At 46.0% G+C, this 24832-nt stretch overlaps 1 protein-coding gene across 1 annotated transcript in view; it reads right to left on the reverse strand.

Annotated features, from left to right (window-relative positions):
- Positions 1–24832, reverse strand: part of PPARA (peroxisome proliferator activated receptor alpha) — a 114065-nt gene that overhangs the window by 43350 nt on the left and 45883 nt on the right. Inside the window, exons 2-3 of the mRNA XM_040345778.1 lie at positions 12066–12162; positions 8012–8266 (exon numbers count right to left, since the gene is read on the reverse strand). Of these exons, the coding sequence (XP_040201712.1) occupies positions 8012–8240 (229 nt within the window). The 5' untranslated portion in view covers positions 8241–8266; positions 12066–12162. The remainder of the gene's footprint in view (positions 1–8011; positions 8267–12065; positions 12163–24832) is intronic.

A 24832-nucleotide genomic window follows, 5' to 3' on the forward strand; every position in this document is an offset into this window, starting at 1 on the left:
CAGAGTCATATCACATGGGCAGGAGGTGCCATCATGAACAGCAGTAGGAATAGGAGTATATAGAGTGTCAAATAACTGCTGACATAGGTGTATTGACTGGGCAGCAGCAGCAGAAGCAGCAGTAGTATTAACAGTAGTAGTTGATACAGAGTCATATCACATGGGCAGGAGGTGCCATGATGAACAGCAGTAGGAATAGGAGTATATAGAGTGTCAAATAACTGCTGACATAGGTGTCTTGACTGGGCAGCAGCAGCAGAAGCAGCAGTAGTATTAACAGTAGTAGTTGATACAGAGTCATATCACATGGGCAGGAGGTGCCATGATGAACAGCAGTAGGAATAGGAGTATATAGAGTGTCAAATAACTGCTGACATAGGTGTCTTGACTGGGCAGCAGCAGCAGAAGCAGCAGCAGTAGTATTAACAGTAGTAGTTGATACAGAGTCATATCACATGGGCAGGAGGTGCCATGATGAACAGCAGTAGGAATAGGAGTATATAGAGTGTCAAATAACTGCTGACATAGGTGTCTTGACTGGGCAGCAGCAGCAGAAGCAGCAGTAGTATTAACAGTAGTAGTTGATACAGAGTCATATCACATGGGCAGGAGGTGCCATCATGAACAGCAGTAGGAATAGGAGTATATAGAGTGTCAAATAACTGCTGACATAGGTGTATTGACTGGGCAGCAGCAGCAGAAGCAGCAGTAGTATTAACAGTAGTAGTTGATACAGAGTCATATCACATGGGCAGGAGGTGCCATGATGAACAGCAGTAGGAATAGGAGTATATAGAGTGTCAAATAACTGCTGACATAGGTGTCTTGACTGGGCAGCAGCAGCAGAAGCAGCAGTAGTATTAACAGTAGTAGTTGATACAGAGTCATATCACATGGGCAGGAGGTGCCATGATGAACAGCAGTAGGAATAGGAGTATATAGAGTGTCAAATAACTGCTGACATAGGTGTCTTGACTGGGCAGCAGCAGCAGAAGCAGCAGTAGTATTAACAGTAGTAGTTGATACAGAGTCATATCACATGGGCAGGAGGTGCCATCATGAACAGCAGTAGGAATAGGAGTATATAGAGTGTCAAATAACTGCTGACATAGGTGTCTTGACTGGGCAGCAGCAGCAGCAGAAGCAGCAGCAGTAGTATTAACAGTAGTAGTTGATACAGAGTCATATCACATGGGCAGGAGGTGCCATGATGAACAGCAGTAGGAATAGGAGTATATAGAGTGTCAAATAACTGCTGACATAGGTGTCTTGACTGGGCAGCAGCAGCAGAAGCAGCAGTAGTATTAACAGTAGTAGTTGATACAGAGTCATATCACATGGGCAGGAGGTGCCATCATGAACAGCAGTAGGAATAGGAGTATATAGAGTGTCAAATAACTGCTGACATAGGTGTATTGACTGGGCAGCAGCAGCAGAAGCAGCAGTAGTATTAACAGTAGTAGTTGATACAGAGTCATATCACATGGGCAGGAGGTGCCATGATGAACAGCAGTAGGAATAGGAGTATATAGAGTGTCAAATAACTGCTGACATAGGTGTCTTGACTGGGCAGCAGCAGCAGAAGCAGCAGTAGTATTAACAGTAGTAGTTGATACAGAGTCATATCACATGGGCAGGAGGTGCCATCATGAACAGCAGTAGGAATAGGAGTATATAGAGTGTCAAATAACTGCTGACATAGGTGTCTTGACTGGGCAGCAGCAGCAGCAGAAGCAGCAGCAGTAGTATTAACAGTAGTAGTTGATACAGAGTCATATCACATGGGCAGGAGGTGCCATGATGAACAGCAGTAGGAATAGGAGTATATAGAGTGTCAAATAACTGCTGACATAGGTGTCTTGACTGGGCAGCAGCAGCAGAAGCAGCAGTAGTATTAACAGTAGTAGTTGATACAGAGTCATATCACATGGGCAGGAGGTGCCATCATGAACAGCAGTAGGAATAGGAGTATATAGAGTGTCAAATAACTGCTGACATAGGTGTATTGACTGGGCAGCAGCAGCAGAAGCAGCAGTAGTATTAACAGTAGTAGTTGATACAGAGTCATATCACATGGGCAGGAGGTGCCATCATGAACAGCAGTAGGAATAGGAGTATATAGAGTGTCAAATAACTGCTGACATAGGTGTCTTGACTGGGCAGCAGCAGCAGAAGCAGCAGTAGTATTAACAGTAGTAGTTGATACAGAGTCATATCACATGGGCAGGAGGTGCCATGATGAACAGCAGTAGGAATAGGAGTATATAGAGTGTCAAATAACTGCTGACATAGGTGTCTTGACTGGGCAGCAGCAGCAGCAGAAGCAGCAGTAGTAGTATTAACAGTAGTAGTTGATACAGAGTCATATCACATGGGCAGGAGTTGCCATGATGTACAGCAGTCTTAATAAGAGTATATAGGGTGTGAAATAACTGCTGACATAATTGTCTTGACTGATCCAAAGGAGTCATGGGAGAAAATCATGTGGTCAGATGAGACTATAATATAATTTTTTGATCATAATTTCACTAACCGTGTTCGGAGGAAGAATAATGATGAGTACCATGCCAAGAACGCCATCCCTAATGTGAAGCATGGGGGTGGTAGCATCATGCTTTGGTGGTGTTTTTCTGCACATGGGACAGGGTGACTGCACTGTATTAAGGAGAGGATGACCGGGGCCATGTATTGCAAGATTTTGGGCAACAACCTCCTTCCCTGAGTTAGAGCTTTGAAGATGGGTCGAGGCTGGGTCTTCCAACATGAGAATGACCCAAAGCACACAGCCAGGATAACCAAGGATTGGCTCTGTAAGGAGCATATCAAGGTTCTGGCGTGGCCTAGCCAGTCTCCAGACCTAAACCCAATAGAGAATCTTTGGAGGGAGCTCAAACTCCGTGTTTCTCAGCGATAGCCCAGAAACATGACTGATGTAGAGAAGATCTGTGTGGAGGAGTGGGCCAAAATCCCTCCTCCAGTGTGTGCAAAGCTGGTGTAAAACTACAAGAAATTTTTGACCGCTGTAATTGCAAAGAAAGCCTACTGTACCAAATATTAACATTGATTTTCTCTGATGTTGAAATAGTTATATTCAGCACTGTAAATACATCAGGTCCGGGGCTTCATCAGGGAATGCATGGCAAGGGACCCTTCAGCGCCCTGAACCGACGACGGGTGCCAGAAAGTCACCGCCGATCCAGGACTCATTCATCTTTATGAATGTGAGTCTGTCCACGGACTCTGTGGACAGACGGGTCCTCTTGTCCGTGACCACCCCACCTGCCGCGCTGAATGTCCGCTCAGATAGTACGCTGGAGGGGGGGCAAGACAATAACTCCAGCGCATACTGAGCGAGCTCGCGGCAGGTGTCCAATCTGGCAACCCAGTACTCCATGGGGTCGTCGGTGCTCATACTGTCAGAAGCACCGACGGACGCCATGTAGTCTGCCACCATGTGGGCCAGCCGCTGGTGGTGACTGCTGCTGCTGCTGCTGGTGGTGGTACTGGGTCGCTCGGTTTGGAAGAACATCCTCATCTCTTCCATTAGGTCCCCTGCTCGGCTGCAGCTGGGTGCAGCCACCTGCTGGGTGAGATGAGGGGGGACAACTGGAGGCCGGGGAGTTGCCTGCTCCAACCGTCTGACAATGGCTGCCTGCAGTTCCTCCATCCGGTGCTGCCTCCGGCTGGCTGGGATGAACTGCTCCAGTTTCCCCTTGCACCTGGGATCCAAAAGGGTGGCCATCCAGAAATCATCCCTCGTCTTGATGGTCTTAACCCGGGGGTCCCTCCTGAGGCATCTGAGCATGTGGGCAGCCATGGGGAAGAGCACAGCCCGCTGTGACTCCTCAATGCTGGCCAGGTGAATGAGGTGCGACTCTTCTTCCCTGAGGCGCTGCTGGTCAAACTCAGACATGCCCAACCCCCGGACTATCGGTGCCCCCAACACCGGCTCTCCCTCCTGACCAGGCCCTGACTCCGGGACGACACCAGCAACCACCTCCTCCTCCTCTTCATCATCATCCTCCTCCTCCTCCTCCTCCTCCTGGTCCTGGCCCTGGTCTCGGTGGAGCATTGCTGACTCCTCCTGCTCCACCAAGGCACTCTCCCCAGCCTCGAGCAGGCGATCTAGTGTCCTCTCCAGCATGAACAGTATTGGCAGCACGCTATTGAGGCCAATTTGCTCACTGCTGACCATCTTGGTCGCCTGCTCGAAGGAGGACAACACTTGGCAGACCTGGTTTATCTGCCCCCACTGCGCACAGGCGATGAAAGGGAGTTGTGGTGAAGCCCTCTGAGTGCCTAGTTCCATCAGGTACTCCCTCACCGCCCTTTGCTGCTCCCACAACCTCTTCAGCATGTGGAGGGTGGAGTTCCACCGCGTCACACTGTCCACAATCAGCCTGTGAAGGGGCAGATTGTACTTCCGCTGCAATTTGGACAGGGACGCGGTAGCGGTTGGGGAGCGCCTGAAGTGGCTGGCAATCCTACGCGCCTTTGCCACAATGTCACTCAACCCTGGATAAGTGCGCAGGAACTTCTGCACCACCAGGTTGAGGACATGTGCCAGACAGGGCACGTGCGTCAGACTGCCAGCATGGAGGGCGGCGAGTAGGTTGCTGCCGTTATCGCAGACAACCATACCTGGCTGGAGCCTTCGGGGTGTCAGCCACTTCTGGACCTGAGCTTGAAGTGCTTTCAGCACTTCTTCTGCAGTGTGTCTCCGGTCCCCTAAACTAACAAGCTGGAGCACGGCCTGACAGCGCACGTGCCCCACACTTGAGTAGCTACGGGGGCGCTTGCTGGGAGGCTCAGCAGCTGCGGAGACAGTGGCTTGAGGGAGACCAGCAGTTCTCCCCTGGACACCCCGGGGCGGCACCACAAGATCGGTTGCCGACGATCCCTCACCGACGCCTCGGAGGGAAACCCAATGGGCCGTGAAGCTGATGTAGCGTCCCTGCCCATGCCTGCTGGTCCAGCCATCCATTGTCAGATGAACCCTGTCGCTGACAGCGTGATCCAGCGACAGGGTTACATTCTGAACAATGTGCTGGTGTAGGGCAGGGACACCAGTCCTGGCAAAGAAATGGCGGCTGGGGACACGCCATTGGGGTTGGGCCTGCTCCAACATCTGCCTGAAGGGGTTGCTGTCAACTATGTTGAAGGGCAGCAGATGTTGGGCAATAACCCTTGCCAGGAGCCCATTGAGGGAACGCACACGTCGGTCTCCAGGGGGGAAGGGAGTGGTGCGGTCAAAGGCGTCTGAAATCGACGCCTGGCGCCGGACGGCAGTGCGGGACACAGACGTGGAGGGTGCTGTGGAAGTAGAGGTCTGGCTGCCGGTACCAGTACCTCTACTAGAGGGAGCGGGGGGGCATGACCTGCTGGAAACAGATGAAGATGTGGCAGGGGCTGCTGTACCCTGCTCACTTGTGGTGGTGGCGCTGCTACCACCACCACGCTTCATCTCCTCATACAACGCCCAGTGGTTTATCCTGAGGTGCTGGTTCAGGGCTGTGGTACCCACCCGAGCCAAACACTTCCCTCTCTTCACCCTCACTTTACAAATCCGGCAGATGGCCACGGTAGGGTTGTCTGCCACCAGGGTAAAGAAATTCCAGACAGGTGACTTCAGCACCGCCCTCCTGTCAGATGGGGTGACGCTTACTTGCACCTGCTGGGATTCGGTGCGCACAGGTGGAGCTGCCTGCTGCTGCTGCTGCTGCTGCTGCTCCTCCTCCTGACACCTCCTGCTGCCATCACCAGTGGAGACCCTGACGATGGTCTCCCTGGTGGTGACCTGGCGCACCGTTTCACCAGGGTGCCTACCTTCCCCGTCGTCACTGACGTAGTGAGCCGACGCGTCAGATGGCAACCATGATGGGTCACCCTCTTCGCCCCCAGAGATGTCAGACCAAGGGCTGAGATGTGTTGGTCTGAGGGAACCACGTGACATGGAGCCTCTAGCCTGGCTCCGCTGTCCCCTCACCCACGCCTGGGTCTGACTAGGTGCTGCTGTTTCCTGCACCAAAACAGCAGCACCAGTTTGAAGGGATGTCTCTGGGATACTGCCAGCAGGTATCCCATCCTCCTCATCCATCCCTTCAAAAAGGTCCTGACCATCAGGACAGAGCTGGAGGTCTGCCTGATGCATGGCCTCCCCCAAGAGATCCCTATCACTGTCGCTGTCGAACAGTAAGATGCTGGACTCTTGGGGGCTGGGGGGGGGTAGTACAGGCAACGGTGTAATGGTGGTACTACTGTGAGTCGGGACCGACGACTCAGTGGCACTGCTGTGCCCCATGTAGTCCACCACTACTTGAGCCTGAGATGGCAATATCGGGCGGCTGCCCGATGGGAAGAACTCCCGGATCAGGCGTACTCCCCTTGCACCCGATCCTCTACCACTAGTAGGGGCACGAGAGGTACCCCGTGCTGGCAGCGATCCAGCACTGGGAGTAACTCCCCTACCCCTACTGCCACGGCCACGGATGCCGCTCATAATTGCTGATATGTGTGTGGGGGGGTTAAACTTTATTGGGGGGGAAAATGTGAACAAAATGTGTTTTTGTGTTTTTTTTACAAGACAGGCACGCAGACAAAGACGTACACAGACAGCTACTAAACTATAAGAAAAGTAGTACACCAGACAAGGACTACAAAATTAAAGAAAAAAAAAAAAAGCACTAAACAAACACTAACTTTTTTTTTTTTTTTTTTTTTTAAACACAAAACACAGACACTAAACACACACTAAGCTAAGCTAGATGAAATAAATGTACACTAACAGTGTGTACACTTACTACACAAAATTTAACTAAACTGAACACAAAACTTAGCTTTTATAAAAGCTCTTTAGGGAAAACTAAACAAAATTTGAACTGAGATGCCTATCAAATATCACTGAACAGTGAACCTGCAAGATCTGACAGTAACACAAGATGAACAAAACTTAGCTTTTAGAAAAGCTCTTTTATAAAGCTCAGATCAATATGTGTTCTGAAATCTCTTGCAAATATAACTGAACAGGGAGGATTGCAGGATCAAACAGTAACACAAATGAAAAAAACAGCACAAAACAGCACAAAACGTAGCTTTGAAAAAAGCTCTTGGGTCTATTGCTTTGAAAAAAGCAGTTGATATACTGGAAAAGATCCACTGGAATCACTAAATAGCAATGCTGGTGATGATCTAAATCAATCAAGAACAAAGACACAGGAAACCAGGAAACCAGGAACACAGAAACAGCCTCCACACTCTATAGCAAGCTTCTGAATCTGCAATGAAATGGTGCTGGGAGTGAGCTTATATAATGTCCATGCAGGCAGGTTCCTATTGGTTGCTAACCTGTGACGAGTGTGGAAGGAGAACTCTGATTGGCTCTGATGCAAAAGGGCGGAGCAAATAATCGCGCAATATTCCTATTGCCGAATATTCGCATTGCGAATATTCGGCAATATAAAATGATCGCTTCAGCTACTCGGCCCAATGGCTCTAATCATACCAGCAATGCTTTCAGACGTCTATGGAGATCACTAGGATGTGATCTGTTTTAAAAATGAAACTGTAAAAATCGCTCTGATGCGGAAGATCGGGGCGAGGAAAATAATCGCGCGATATTGCGTTTGCCGAATAATCGCATTGCGATCTTTCTGGAAAATTCAATGAACGCTTCAGCTACTCGGCCCAGGGTCTCTAATGATACCAGCAATGCTTTTAGACGTCGATGGAGATATCTAGGATGTGATCTGATTCAAAAAAAAAATTGTAAAAAATCGAATATTCGGAATTGCGAATATTCACCGCGAATTTCGAAATATAGCGCGATTTCTCGAATATGCTATATTCGAGTCGAATATTCGCAATGCGAATATTCGTGAGCAACACTATTGGTGTATTTATTTTTAGGATGGACCTCCACTTTCATTCCAGGATGTATCATAAGAAATCATGATTAGTCAGATGAGGATGTAGTTGCACTAGTTCTCAGACATGCCTGCTCCCTCACACTTACCCGTCTGGTCTGTGCTAATAGACCCATTTGAGCCGGGGCTGTTTCCCAGATACTGGTACTCTGCCACACCGAATGAGTTTGAACCGTCATCCCCGATATTATGAGAGATATCCTGGATGTCCCCCAAGTCTGTGAAGAACTCCTTAGGCAGCGGGCTCCCAAGATCATCATCCTCCAAGGGAGCAATGGAGCAAAACTCCACATCTGGGTCTACCTTGATGGTGGACATGGTAGATTGTGTCTGTAACCATTACACTGTGGATAAATAAACACATAGTTATTTTTCCAAAAACAGTGATTCAAGATCAGTTAAATATTCCAAATCAACATACAAGGACCTACACTATATGGGCAAAAGTTTATGGGCACTTGACCCTCACACCTATCTACTGTATATGGCCAAAAGTATGTGGACACCCTTCCAAATTACACAGTTCAAGGGTTTCCCATAAAAAGTACTGTTAAAGCGGGAGTTCACCAAAAAATTTTTTTCAACATTAGATTGATGCTCATTTTGTCAAGGGGAATCGGGTAGTTTTTTTAAAAACGAAGCAGCGATCTTCTCCGCCGCTTCCGGGACTGGGCGTTCCTATTTGATTGACAGGCTTCCGACGGTCGCATACATCGCGTCACGAGTAGCCGAATGAAGCCGAACGTTCGGCTACTTTCGGAAAATCGTGACGCGATAGATTCGACCGTCGCAAGCCTGTCGGAAGACTGTCAATCAAATAGGAACGCCCAGTCCCGCAGCCCATACCCAGATGCGGCAGAGAAGATGTATCTCTAAAACGGTAAGTACTGCTTCGATTTTAAAAAAACTACCCGATTCCCCTTGACAAAATGAGCCTCAATCTAATGAAAAAAAAAAAGGTTTTAGGGTGAACCTCCACTTTAAGGCTGCAGCATACACAGACATTTTAGACAAACGGTGTGCTTCCAGTCTTGTAGTAATAGTTCAGGGAAGGCCCTTTTCTGTTCCAGCATGACTGTGCCCCTGTGTACAAAGCTGGCTCCATAAAGACATGTGGATTGATTTACTAAAACTGGAGGGTGCACAATATGGTGCAGCTCCGCAAAGAAGCCAATTAGCTTCCATTTTTTTTCTGTCAAAGCTTAAAGCGGAGTTCCGCAAAAAGTCAGCAGCTACAAATACTGCAGCTGCTGACTTTTAAAATATGGACACTTACCTGTCCAGGGCGCCTGCGATGTCGGCACCCAAAGCCGATCTGTCCCTCGGCTCTCGGGTGGAGGTGCCGCCATCTCCGGTAAGGGAATCAGGAAGTGAAGCCTTGCGGCTTTACTTCTAGGTTCCCTACTGCGCATGCATAAGTTACGCTGCACGCTCCCACTGGTCCCTGCTGTCTTCTGGGACCTGTGCGTCTCCCAGAAGACAGCATGAGGGACGGAGGAGGGGCCGGACATGGTGTATATATACGCAGCTACCTATGCCCAAAAGTGGGAGCAAATACCTGGCAAATACCTGGCTTGGACAGGTATCCCCCCCCCCCCCCCCCCCAAAGGTGCCAAATGTGACATCGGAGAGGGGGAGGATTCCGAAAAGTGGAAGTTCCCTTTTTGGGTGGAACTCCGCTTTAATTGAACAAGCTGAAGTTAGAAACTGATTGTGTACTCTCTAGTTTTATTAAATCAAGCCCATGGATCGACCAGTTTGGTGTGGAGGAACTTGCGTGTCCTGCACAGATCACCTACCTCAACCCTACACAAAACCTTTGAGATGCATTGGCATGCCAACTGTGAGCCTGGGCTGTATAACAAGTTAGGAAACAGAAAAAAAACAGACATAAATGATTCATCTGGCAAACACAAGTAGATCAACCCTGTCATAAAATAGCTTACAAATTACACTGTGAAAGAGAAAACTGGTGACTGCTGTGGAGTGTCAATAAACCCACGTCATAAAAAAAACTATCAATAAATGGTTTATTACATGCTGTTTATACTCAGTCACTATGAGATTCGTTTTCTGTATTCTGCAAAAATCCTGGTGATCCTGCTGTTCTCTGTCTCCCCTTCTGTCCATGTCCCCAATGCAGCTAGGGATTTTTCAGAGCAGTGTTGGCAGCTCTGCACATGCTCAGTTTTCAGCAAGTTTCTATGCTGAGCTTTTTATCCCCATCACATATGAGCAGCCCATGTGACTATAGAGTCACACATGTGGGTGTATACACAGTGGTAAATGACAGTCCACTCCTCTGCCATGCCCACTAACCAGCTAAACACAATGGGGGCGGGCTATTATATGCAGATAAATGGAGGCTTCATCTCCCTTTAATTCTAAGACACAGGCTGAAGGGGCATGACACAGCCTGTGACTGGCAGAAATCCACCCACACCATGTTATTGTTAAAACAATAATAAAGCTTTGATTTAAAAAAAAAATTTAAGATGATTTAAAACAGTTTACTGATATTCATTTTGTATTTTTACTCTGTATTCCAAAGGCTGTTTTCCTTTATTTTGAACAAGTGACCAGCAGCAGAGGACTAGAAGCTCCTCCTGCTTATGTTTCCCTGCAGACAGGCAGGCACACTTCCATACAGGGCACTTATACACCTTCCTGCCCAGACCAATTTTTAGCTTTCAGCGCTGTTGCACTTTGAATGACAATTGCGCAGTCATACAACACTGTACCCAAACAACATTTTTATCATTTTGTACCCACAAATAGAGCTTTCTTTTGGTGGTATTTGATCACCTCTGGGATATTTATTTTCTGCAAAAAAAAAAAAAAAATGACCGAAAATTTTTTTTGTTTCTGTTATAAAACATTGTAAATAAGTACGTTTTCTCCTTCACTGATGGGCACTGATGGTACTGCACTGACGGGCACTGATAAGGTGGCACCGATGAGGTGGCACTGATGTGGTGGAATTGATGGGCACTAATATGCGGCACTGATGGGCGGCACGGATGGGCACTGATTGGCGGCATGGATGGGCTTGGATAGGTGGCACGGATGGGCACAGATAGGTGGCACAGATGAGCACAGATAGGCGGCACGGATAGGCGGCACGGATAGGCAGCACGGATGGGCACGTATAGGCGGCACGGATGGGCACTGATAGGCGGCACGGATGGGTACTGATAGGCGGCATGGATGGGTACTGATAGGCGGCATGGATGGGCACTGATAGGCGGTACGGATGGGCACTATCGTATGTGTTGTACTAATGGATACCAATCAGTGCCAAACAATGCCTGCCAATCAGTAATGCCCATTGTGGGCACTGATTGGCATCCATTGCGGCACTGATTGGCATCCATTTTTTGTGTCCTTCTCATCCCTGGTGGTCTAGGGTGGCATACCTTTTTTTTGTATCCCTGGTGGTCTAGTGGGCATCCCTGGTGGTTCAGTGGGCATACTCGGGGGGGCTGTGCTGATAATCGATCAGCACAAACCCCCCCCCTGTCACAGGAGCAGCCGATCGGCTCTCCTCTACTCCTCTCACAGACGCGAGTGAGGAAAAGCAGATTACCGGCTTTTCCTGTTTATATCGTGATCAGCCGTGATTGTACACGGCTGATCACGTGGTAAAGAGTCCCCGTGAGAGACTCTTTACCTTGATCGGTGTTGCGGGGTGTCAGACTGACACCCTGCAACAACGATCGCCGCGATGCGCGCCCCTGGGGGCGCGCAGCGGCTCAAAACCCTGAGGACGTCATATGACGTCCAGTCAGGATTCTACAACCACTTTGCCGACGTCAATTTGTCATTGGCGGGCGGCAAGTGGTTAAATAATTACAATGCCATCATCCACATACAGAAAGAGAAAGTATTTAATTATATAAATTTAAACAGTGTGTGTTTATTATCACTTTAGCTTTCACTTGTACTAGATCAGTGATGTATGACAGCAGAATTGAATGAAAATGAAAAATTGCCAGCAAGCACAGTTTATTTTTTTTACACGGCTTGTAGCCAATATGTTGGGTTTGGATACCCTTTAGCTCACAACATGTGCTGATAGAAAACACAATATAATTTTTATCTCCAATTTATGGCAACAGCCCAAGTAATTATAAATGTGCTTACCCTCTTATATTCTGCTGACCATGGAAAACCAGGAGTTTTGAGGCACTGCTTCACAAGCATTCCATTTCTGACCAGGCGATAAAAAAAAGATATTCCTCTGCAAAGTATAAAAAAAAAAACGTAAGCAACGCAACAAAATGTAAAGTTCCAGGACATTGGCTTATGACAGGAGAGAAGTCAGGGCTCAGCGGCACGTGGAAGGCGGCTCATGATGGAAAGGCTCCCTGGGCTCCCCTCTATCTCTCTCCGTCTCAGTGTGATTAGCAGGAGGTAATGGATTAATCATTACAACTACGCGTCAAATCATTAACCCGCTAACGTGTTCACAGGACACCCTGGCTAATGCATTGCAGCACAGGCTTATTGCTATGCAGTGCGCAGTGTGATTTTTGTCTATGCTGGAATATATTTTAACTGCGCTGTAATACAATTACAAAACATCTAATATGGTAATTTCCTAATAGTAACTAAAAAGCACCTGTTTTATAGTAATACAATACTGTGAAGGAGAAGGGACATTTAAAGTACTCCAGGTAGATAGAGTAAAACACATATAAGTACAGCTATGTATTTATCAAAAACATTACAACTAGTCATCTTATGATCCTCTGTACTACAGTACAGAGGGGCAAGACAAGGACTATATCACATGTCCTAAATGCATATATAGAAAACATGCCGACAGGAGGAGCAGAGAGATGACCCGAGTGTGCTGCTGCTCCTTCACCGTCCAATCACCTAACTGTGCTGCTTAACTGCAGCAGAGAAATGCCAGGGCCGACTGTACTGTTGAGTAAGGCTGTGTAAATGTCAGGACTGGGTTGACAGAAATTCAAATCCTTTGGCAGGTAAAACAGCAAACATATTTCAAGTGTGTATTCAGCTTTTTGCTTGGAGTTAAAGTCAGTGGGGTAGATTCAGATACAGCTGCGCGCTCCTTACGTAGGCGCAGTGTACCCTTTTTACCCTACGCCTACGCAAATTATTTGCGCTACGCCTCATTCATGAAGCAGTAGCCACGTAATTTGCATGGGCGCCCTTCAAAAATGCCCTGCGCAAGGGCGCCTAATGTAAATGATCCCGTAGGGGGCGGGAATCATTTAAATTAGGCGCGTTCCCGCGCTGAGCGTAGAGCGCATGCTCCGTCAGGAAACTTTCCCGACGTGCATTGCGGTAAATGACGTCGCAAGGACGTCATTTGCTTCAAAGTGAACGTGAATGGCGTCCAGCGCCATTCACGATTCACTTACGCAAACTACGTAAATTTCAAACCTCGCGACGCGGGAACGACGGGTATTCTTAGCATTGGCTGCCCCTGCTTTTAGCATGTGCAGCCTTACGCGAAATCCGACGTACGCAAACTGCGTACGCAGGGCTCGTGTAACGTTGTGAATCGGCGTTAGTATGCAATTTGCATACTATACGCTGACCACAACAGGAACACCACCTAGCGGCCTGAGTAAGAATGCAGCCTAAGATATGAGGGCATAAGAGCCTTATGCCACGCATATCTTAGGCTGTAGTCAGCGTAACAAGCTCTCTGAATCAGGAGAACTCGTTACGCCGGGGCAAGTAAGCAATTGCGCTGCGTAACTATGGTTACGCAGACGCAATTGCTCTCTGAATCTGGGCCATTGTAAACCACTTTTAAAAAAACAAAACAAAAAAAACAACCATGCCTATACTTACCCACTCTGTGCAATTGTTTTGCACAGAGCAGCCTCAATCCTCCTCTTCTGGGGTCCCCCTCCAGTGCTTCTCTTCATCGGGGTACCCCCACGGAAAGCCGCTTTCCCTGGGGGCACCCGTGCGGGCTCGCTCCCAAGTCCCACTGCTGCATCCATTGACACAGACAGCAGGACTTGGCCCCTCCCCCTGCGTCACATGATTTTATTGACAACAGCGAGAGCCAATGGCTCCTGCTGCTATCAATCTGTCCAATAAGGACAGAGACAGCAGCTGAAGCCGCTGCGCTCGGGCACATCGCTGGATTGGATCGGGCTTAGGTAAGAAAAGGGGGGGGGGGGGGTCTGGAGGCAGCTCTAGCACAGAAGGTTTTTCACCTTAATACATAGAATGTATTAGGGTGAAAAACCTTAAGGCTTTAGAAACACTAAGTTTTAATATACAGATAAACTTTCACAATCTGGGATAGATGTCTCAGCTGACCTGGGGAAATGCAGATGGCTGCCAGCACGGAGAAGTATGTAGTAAGTCCGGTTTGGCGTTGCGTGGTGTGTGACCTTGAGCACTGTTATCTCCCACGTCCCAGTTTAAACAATTATAATGGAGTTACAAGCGTCTCACATGACACTGCCTGTGTGACCAATGGCTGGGACAACAGAAAAGTTACATTGTACAGAACGTACAACCCTAGGAGTTCATTCATTGTTTGGAAGGGCCGAGCGTCTGGGAAAGTTTCCTGGATTTGTTTCCATATTCTGGACAGTTGTACTTAATCCACTTTTGTTACAGAAAAACACATGGAATGTCTCATAAGTTATAAATATCTCAAATAGAGTAACTATCAAAAAAAAAAATCCCCATATTTTTCATACATTATTTTATTATTAAAGCGGTAGTTCACCCTCACTCACATGATTTTACCATCGAGACAGGCATTGTAGCGCGAGCTACAGTATGCCTGTCCCGATTTTTTTAACCCCGGACTCACCTTGTAATCGTACATTATAGATTTCGGCTCCCGCGGGGAATGGGCGTGCCTATGGAGAGGGAGGATGATTGACGGCCGGCCCTGGCACGTCACTTTCCCCGAAGACAGCCGGAGTAGGTCTCGGCTCTTCACGGCGCCTGCGCACAGGCTATGCGCAGGCGCCGTGAAGAGCCAAGCCTATTTCGGCTATTTCCGGAGAAGCGTGACGCGCCAGAGCCGGCCGTCAATCATCCTCCGTCTCCATAGGCACGCCCATTCACCGAGGGGAGTCGGTATCTTCGATGTACGAGTAAACGGTGAGTACGGGGAAAAAAAAAATCGGGACAGGCATACTGTAGCTCGCGCTACAATGCCTGATTTTATGGTAGAACAAAACATTTTTTTTTTTTTTGGGGTTTATAGGGTGAACCCCCGCTTTAAGTAGAAATATAGGCGATACTTTTTTTTTTTTTTAGATAAGAGTAAGGGAGGGTTATAATCCCTGTCAGTTTTTCTTTTTTGCCACCTGTGTCCCATTAGAGAGATTTACCTTCACTTCCTGTCACACAGAAGCGAGAGGAAATCCTGCAAATTAATGCCCCTTTCACACAGACCTATCGATATATATATATATATATACATACATACATACACACACACATACACATTATATATACATACCTATATATATATATACACACACACACATTATATATACATACATTATATATATATATATATATACATATACATACACACACATACACAAACCATATATATATATATATATATATATATATATATATATATACATACACACACACGCGTGTGTATATTTATCTGTGTGTATGTAACAGACCAAGCAGATAGATATAGGGCTGGATTCAGGTAGCTGCGCCCCTTCTTACGGCGGCGCAGCATATCGTATTTACTCTGCGCTGCCGTAAGTTTGAGAGGCAAGTGCTGTATTCACAAAGCACTTGCCTCCTAACTTACGGCGGCGTAGCGTAAATGGGGCCGGCGTAAGCGCGCGTCATTCAAATGATGTTGAGGGGGGCGTGTTTTATTTAAATTAGGTTGACCCCGCGTATTTGAAATTTTTTACGAACGGCACATGCGCCGTTCTCGAAAAAATCCCAGTGCGCATGCTTGAAATTCCGACGCAAACCGCCATTGCTTTCGATGTGAACGTAAATTACGTCCAGCCCTATTCGCGAACGACTTACGCAAACGACGTAATAAATTCAAATTTCTAAGCGGGAACGACGTCCATACTTAACAATGGCTGCGCCACCTAATAGCAGGAGCAACCTTACGCCGAAAAAGCCTAACGTAAACAACGTAAATAAATTGCGCCGGCCGTACGTACGTTTGTGAATCGGCGTATCTAGGTAATTTGCATATTCTACGCCGAAAACAACGGTAGCGGCCAACGTAATATTGCACACAATTCTACGCCGCCGCATTCAAGTTACGTCGGCAGAGGAAGCCTTTTTTTTTAGCGGATCTGCCTTTGAGAATCGGCGTAACGATACGCCGGCGCAGATTTGAAACTACGGCGGCGTATCTGGAGATACGCCGCCGTAAAAGCTTCCTGAATCTACCCCATAGTATACATTAGAAAACATCCTCATGACCTAATATAGCTTTTAGTACTAGTCAGAAACCCACATTAAATTCCTCACCCACTATTTCAAAGCCACTGTCTGGAAATAGTTGTGAGTAACATCAGCTGATTGCTCTATTCTTCCCCATAAACTCATTAACCTTTTTTAGGCTTCCTGTTTTGTAGAGCTGAATTGTAACGGAATATAAATCAGTTTCTATTTCAGCAAACTGAAGGTTGTACAGCTCTGAGGTACAGGAGAAATATCATAGGCTTGTTATATCCGATAGTTATTACTCTGTAATATTAAAGGGAATTTAAACCCAATAATAAAACTTTTATATGTTGTAGCTCAACTAAAAGCAAAGCAAATCAATGGTATCTTTCTTGTGTAAACTGCCAATCCTAAAGTGACGGAGGTGAACAAAGCTGACTTGGTTAAAATCCAGCCTGGGTGGTAGCAGAAGCTGCCTCTATAGATGCAGTGAAGGAGTGAATGTGGCCACGGGAAGTCTGCCAACCACAGGATCATACACTGAAGGTTACAGGACCCTCAAGGTGCTGCCCAATATATTATTTGTAATATAATAGAGCACATATAAATAATAGACCCTCAAAAAAAAAAAAAACGAAGAGGAGGAGGATGAGGATGGGAGCTCATGGTGAGTGTAGGATTGAAACTCAAAAATAAAAACCTGATGTAGCTCAACCAACACAATGGTAAAAAGGGTCTATGACTCCACTCACCATACACCTATGATTGCAAAAAATACACTTTAATAATTGATAAAAAGTAGTGGAAAACGACACTGATAAAAACATCAATCATACAGAGCAATTATGCTATAAAACATATAGTCCACCTCTGGATGGCTGAGGTATGTAGTAGATGGGGAAATTTGTTGCGTCATAGTTTCATCCCCAGGCTACAATGGCCTATCAAAGAGGGGTGTATATAACCTAGTAAAAACTTGGTTGACATTTTAAAAGACTTTACAGGTTACCAGTGTAGAGTTAAGCCGAGTACACACAGGCTAAATGTTGGGAGACATTTGCAGGTTAAAAAAAAAAACGGCCAACATTCGGCCCGTGTGTATGTCAGTCTGTTGGACGAGCATGCTGGAGAACCAGCAGCCAACCAACTCCCGATCAGCGCTCTTAGCCAATAGCAGTGTTCTGGGGGGGGGGGGGGGTGTATCCCTTATCAGAATACGACGGCTAAGTGGAGGAGATCCGACCAAAGCTGTCCATATTTTTTCCTGCACCCCAGCGTGAACCAGGCTTTACACAGAAGGTCTGGTGCTAGAATTTATTGCTCTCGCTCTGACATTTGCGGCAATACCTCACGTGTGGTGTGATTGCTGTTTGCGCCTGAACATTGGGCGATTACTTTTTTTTTATTTTAACACTAAAAACATTTAATTTTCCCTTTTTTTTTTATCAACCTTATTGCTATCACACGGGATCAACAATGTCCCTTGTGATAGAATGGTCTGTGACAAGTCATATCTCTCCTCTGGCCTCCAAAGCATCTGATCAAACCAAGATCGGTTTACATAAGTCCGAAACCAGAAGCGACAAAATCCTTGTCATATCCGATTTCTGATGTCACAGTGGAAGGAGCAACATCAGTTCCTCTCACTGTTTATAAACAGCCTAAGGGACGTTAACCACCAACCCAGTATAAAACAGATTTGTTACTATGTATCACACACTAATTGTTATATACTTAGGAAACATATCATGACATTGGTATGCTGTGTGTACAGTTATTACACAATGGCTCTGTGTCCTAGATACATTGCTGTCCAGGTTTATCCAGGTCTGTCCAGGTTTATAAACACATTGCAGGTCACTAAACTTGACACACAGATATAGGTAAATGCAGAATAAATTTAATGCATGACCATGCCTTGGTGGTAATGTCACTTTCCAACATATATATATATATTAGAGGTGCAACTGATCACCGTTGATCCGTGATCCAAACGGGTAACCCCCTTCGGATCAGAACACATTGTGTTCCGCGGATTGCCGCCATGGCCATAACATTAGGAAAGGTCGCGGCTTCGGCCTAGCTCTGGAGCCGCGGCCATCTTGGTACACCCAGCGGCGGCCCTCCTCCCACAGAGAAGGAGGAGGAGTTTACACCCACAGAGGAGGAGAAGCTCGCACTTGTGGGACACACACACCGCTGGGTGTCTGTACTATGGGGGGTGTCTGTACTACGGGGGGTGTCTGTACTATGGGGGGTGTCTGTACTACTGAGAGGGGGGAGTGTCTGTACTGAGAGGGGGGGTTGTCTGTACTACTGAGAGGGGGGGGGGGGCGTCTGTACTACTGAGAGGGGGTGACACCAACCCTATTGACACCACTGCAGTGGGGGAGAGATGTGGATATTAGTGGGGAGATGTGGATATTACAGTGGGGGGGAGATGTGGATATTACAGTGGGGGTGAAAAAAATGTTTTTGCCGATCCGAAAAATGATCCGATCCGTGACTCTGATCTGAGGAACGATCCAAACTGTGAGTTTTTTGATCCATTGCACACCTAATATATATATATATATATATATATACATACATACATACATATATACACACACACACACACATACATACATACATACATACATACACACAGACAGAAATTGCACTGCAATGTAGAAAAATAATAGGTGTTTATTGCCATTTTTGGCTTGTGGCTAGAGTAGGGAAGGGATAGACCCTCTGTCAGGTTTATATTGCTAAGCAGAAAAAAAGAAAGAAAGAAAATACTGCGCTCCCTAATGGTGACTAAACACAGTGAAAAAATATATAACTAGGATGCATCGAACAATAAAGTAGGGGCAATATTGTAAATATGAAGCTGCAGTTTTAGAATGTGTGACAACACATTAAAAATAGAAATAAAAGGAAAAGAAACTGCGCTATAAACCAGTAATATATATATATATATATAAAGGTGGTGAGAGTCTAAAGACAACCAGTACATAAAAAATAACGATTAAATTATAACGTGTATCGTGTTAAAACAAACAAAAAAAGTCCAAATGCCAGCAAAAATGCCAGCAAAGATGAAAATCCTGGTAAGTATCTATCAGCAGCAAGTCCAAAGTGGTAGAAGTGTTTGGAAGAAAGCCTATAGTATCACCCAATGACACACGTGCGCTTCCACCAGATAAACAAGTCTGCTTACCAGAACGCAGACTATGATAAGCCTATCAAACAGGGAAGTAGTATGGAATAACCCGAATAGATGGGGATGATCAGCTCAATATCCAAAAAATTCCTCCAATTCTTAGTAGTGTTGACTGCATTTGTTTTCCTTTTTAGGCTTTACTTTCCTTTATTTTTATATGGTGATCTGGCCAGTAAGTTCTCTGGACTTCCCTGGGGTGATCAACCAATTTCCAAAACAAAGACCTCAAAAGCTGGCCAACGATACCATGGTTCTCTGGCCCTATCCACCTCTATGTAGTCTTTATCGATATTGTTTATATTGCTGTCTGTTCGCCACTGGGGAGGTTCAGTCCTCTATGGCAGGGGTCTCCATACTTTTCAAGCAAAGGGCCAGTTTATTGTCTTTCAGGCTTCAGGGGGGCCGGATTCTGACCAGTGGGGGTAGAAAATGTCCCAAGGGCCAAGCATCAGTGAGAATAACCATGGCCCCAGTGCTGGTGGGCAGTAGGAGGAGGAATAGTGCTCCATCATTGCAATTAGTAGAAGAAATAGTTCCCCATTGTTGGTGTCATTATGAGGAATAGTGCCTCATATCGTTGGGAGCAATACTGACCCAAGGGCCAGATGAAGGCTAGCAAAGGGCCACATCCGGCCCTCGGGCCGCAGTTTGGAGACCCCTGCTCTATGGTCCCACCATTGTCAGAGGTGCAGAAAGTAATGGGAATTATTGGGTGTCATTTATTTCGGAAGAACGCTATTACTAGACCACAGAGTGCTGTGTCTGCAGGGGATCTCTCCAGAAGGGACAGCATTATTGTAACAAATACTGTTTTTTAAAGCTGAACTCTGGGCACAAAAAAATGTAATTTAAAAAGGAAAAGTTCATCTTCAGCAACATGTTACATAATCAGTAATACAGAAGCCTCGCACACCCCGATCCCCCACTGTTCCAGTGGACGGAGACCCCCTCTCTGCACCTGCTATCAGAATATAAAAACAGTGCTCTGCTCACACAGCCACGTTCCTTCACTCACAGCGATCTGTGAATGAATGAACTACAAGTCCCATCTGCCACCACGGCAGACAGCTTGTAGCTCTCAATGACCTATCAGGGCGCTCATCAGCACCCTCATAGTCCACTGACATTTCTTGCAGTTATTGTCTGCCTGCAAGGAGGTACAGGCAGGCAGCTGTCTGGAGTGTCTGTAGGAGCCTGACTTTGCACCTGCAATCCACTGATCATGGGTATAATGCCTTTCAAGCTCCATGGTAAAAAATAATAAATGCACATTTCTTTTACAAAACTGGTGAACTTAGCCTTTAAATGTATTCCTCAATACTGTAGGCACATCACTGACCAGTGCAGAGCTGTGGGATGGCCTCACATTTATTATAGCAAAAAGTAAAAAATATAGATTTTTTTTCAAAATTGTCGCTCTATTTTTGTTTATAACGCAAAAAATACAAATAGCACCAAAAGAAAGCTCTATTTGTGGGGAAAAAAAGGATGTCAATTTTGTTTGGGAGCCACGTCGCACAACCACGCAATTGTCAGCTAAAGCGACGCAGTGCCGATTCACAAAAAGTGGCCCTGTCATTGACATGCAAAATGGTCCAGGGCTTAAGTGGTTAAATGCTAAGAATATGCATTCATCATGCATACTAGGGGGAGTACAACTGGGGGGGATCCGTAGTGAAGAATAGGATGCAATGCCAAGCTGTGGTTTCCAAAAGGACTCCAGAGAGAGAGAGAGATATCATTTTGCCCCTGTTCAAATCAGGAAAGAACTGGATTTATTCACTCTTGAGAAGAGCAGAATTAGGGGGGATATGATCAACATGTACAAATATATAAGGGGTCCATACAGTGAACTTGGTGTTGAGTTATTCACTTTAGCCTAGGTTCACACTGCTGCGAATTCAAAATTGCGGTAAAATGCACGATTTTACCGCGATTTCGCGGCTGCGATTTCGGCCGCAATTTAATGTAAATCACGGCCCGAAATCGCAAAAAGTAGTACAGGAACTACTTTTTGAAATCGCAGATGCGGCGTCGCACTGATTAGGACAGTGCCATTGCCGACAATTGCCGCCGATTTGAGATGCGATTTGACATGTCAAATCGCATCTCAAATCGTTCCAAATCGTACCCAGTGTGAACCAGGGCTTACGGTCAATACAGAGGACACTCTTTACGTCTAGAGGAAAAGAGATTTCACCTCCAAAGACGGAAAGGTTTCTTCACAGTAAGAGCTGTGAAAATGTGGAATAGACTCCCTCCAGTAAAGTGCTTTAACCGCTTAATCACCGCCCTATAGACGATATACGTCTACAAGGCGGTTCCTTAACTCTGGGAGGACGACCATGGACGTCCTCCCAGAATCGCACACACGGGAATGTCCGGACCCGACGGATCACGGTAAATCGTCGCTGATGGCGGCGGTTTACCACATGATCGCTCCGTCCAATGACGGAGTGATCACTTGTAAACAAACCGGCGTCATGTGATGACGCCGGTTCCTCCCTCCCCTCTCTTTACCGAACGGGTACAGTGTGAGAGGAGAGGGGAGAGAGCAGATGCAGCACGAGTGCTGTGGGCTGGATCTGTGACAAATGCAGTCACAGATCCAGCCATCCATCCATCCCTACATGCTCATCTATCCCTGCCCATACTGTGCAATACACAATACCCTGTGCAATACTCTGCAATACCCCACAATACTCTGCAATACCCGGCAATACCCTGCAACGTCGCCTATGGGGATTTTTAAGTAGCGAAGTTTGGCGCCATTCCACGAGCGTGTGCAATTTTGAAGGGTGACATGTTGGGTATCTATTTACTCGGCGTAACTTCATCTTTTACATTATGCAAAAAAATGAAGAAAAAATAAAATACTACATTTGCTAAATTTTATAACAGAAACAAAGAAAAATTCATTTTTTTTTACAGAATTATCAGTCTTTTTTCTCTTATAGCGCAAAAAATAAAAAATCCAACGGTGATTAAATACCACCAAAAGAAAGCTCTATTTGTGTGAAAAAAAGGACGAAAATGTCATTTGGGTACAATGTTGCATGACTGAGTAATTGTCATTCAAATTGTGAGAGCACCGAAAGCTGAAAATTGGTCTGGTTATTAGGTGGGTTTACGTGCCTGGTGGTCAAGTGGTTAAGAAAGGTCTGGATTCTTTCCTAAGTGCACACAATATAACTGAGTACTAACATTTAGGCTGGGTTCACACTACTACACTACTTTCATCCTACTTTGCTCTGCTACATTGGTCCTACATTTATCCTACATTGGTCCTACATCCATCCTACTTTCATGAACAGGATACTACTTTGGTCCGACTTCAATGATATTCAATGGGCCTGAAGTAGGATCAATGTAGGACCAAAAGTAGTACAGGGAGCATTTTCAAAGTCGGACCGACTTGTGTAGGACGCTACAAGACGCTCTCATAGGGAAACATTGAACACAGAGCAAAGTAGGATGAAAGTAGTGTAGTAGTGTGAACCCAGCCTTATAGGTAAAGTTGATCTGGGGAAAATCCAATTGCCTCTCGGGGGATCAGAAAGGAATTTTTCCCCTGCTGTAGCAAATTGGATCATGCTCTGCTGTGTTTATTACCTTCCTCTGGATCAACTGTGGATATAGAATTGGGTGTATGTGATTGTATGATATTATTTTTATTTTTTTTATGGTTGATGAACTAGATGGACTTGTGTCTTTTTCAACCTGACTAAACTACGTAACTATGTAACTATATAATTACACAGGTTCTGAGGCTAATTTAATGCAGATAAGGCACCAAGTGATTTTAATTACCACCTTAATCACCCACAGAACTTGTGCAATTAATATATGTTTGGTTTTAAAGGGATTAGATGGCAACCCTAGCTTTGCGGCCTCAGCAAAATTGAAACAGCAAGCTGCTTTTGCTGGGCGGTGCCACCGCCAAGCGTGACTAAGGCAGCTGTATGGGGCCATGCCAACACTGCACCACACTTTCAGCATGGTAATACAGCAATTATAGGGTTTGCGACATATCCCCTCCTCGCCACCCAACACCTCTGAAAAGCGTCTCGAGTGTGGATTGCTTTTTAGAAAAGTGGGAGTGGCTGCCGCAATATTGGATGAGCCCCAAAAGAAAGCATTGTTAAATAGTGACTAAGTTATTAGTGTTATAAACAGGTCCATAGCAGAAACCTAGATATTGCTGTGTAGGGATTAGCCGAACACCCCCCCGTTCGGTTCGCACCAGAACCTTCGAACGGACCGACCGTTCGCGCAAACATTTAGAACCCCATTGACATCTATGGGACTCGAACGTTCGAATTCAAAAGTGCTCATTTTAAAGCCTAATATGCAAGTTATTGTCGTAAAACGTCTTTGAGAACCCGGGTCTTGCCCCAGGGAACATGTATCAAAGGGAAAAAAGTTTTAAAAACGGTCGTTTTTTTTCAAAAACTTTTTTTCCATTGATACATGTTCCCTCGGGCAAGACCCGGTTCTCAAAAACGTTTTCACAGGCATACTATAGACACCCAGCAGGTACAATATTAAAAGGAATTTTTCATTTTGTTTTTATTTAAGCACCATTAAAATCACTGCTCCTGCATCAGTTCCTTTAAATATTGTACCTGCTGGGTGTCTATAGTATGCCTGTGATAACGTCTTTAAATAGCACAATCACCTGCCTGCCAGTAAATTAGGAAGAACTGATCTAGCTAAACTATACAGTGTATAAATATATGTACAACACATGGGATGTATATATATCCACTACACACTGTAACATTAACTGACTAGCCTGCCTGCTCTATCTACCTGCAAAAAATGACACTCTCTCTGTCTCTCTCTGTTCTCTCTTAACCACCGCAACACACTACACGAGGCCGCCCTGCAGGCGGCCTTTTATAGTGTGGGGCGTGTACTAAACCCCCTGAGCCATAATTGGCCAAAGCCACCTTGGCTTTGGCCAATTATGGCTCTCCGTTTTTTGCGCGCTGTGATTGGCCAAGCATGCGGGCCATAGTGCATGCTTGGCCAATCATCAGCCAGTGAATTATGGTCTGTGAAACGTAACTCGAATTTGGCGCGAACGACCCGTTTTGTTTGTACTTCGACGAACGATCGAACATACGATGTTCGAGTCGAACATGAGTTCGACTCGAATACGAAGCTCATCCCTATTGCTGTGGTACATAGGGGGGAATACCGGCAGCTGAATTGGGTAAAGATGGCTTTTTAAAGGGGTAGTAAAGGTTTGTTTTTTATTTTCTAAATAGGATCCTTTAAGCTAGTGCATTGTTGGTTCACT

This window comes from Rana temporaria, chromosome 3 (genome assembly GCF_905171775.1).
Source record: "Rana temporaria chromosome 3, aRanTem1.1, whole genome shotgun sequence".
NCBI lineage: Eukaryota > Metazoa > Chordata > Amphibia > Anura > Ranidae > Rana > Rana temporaria.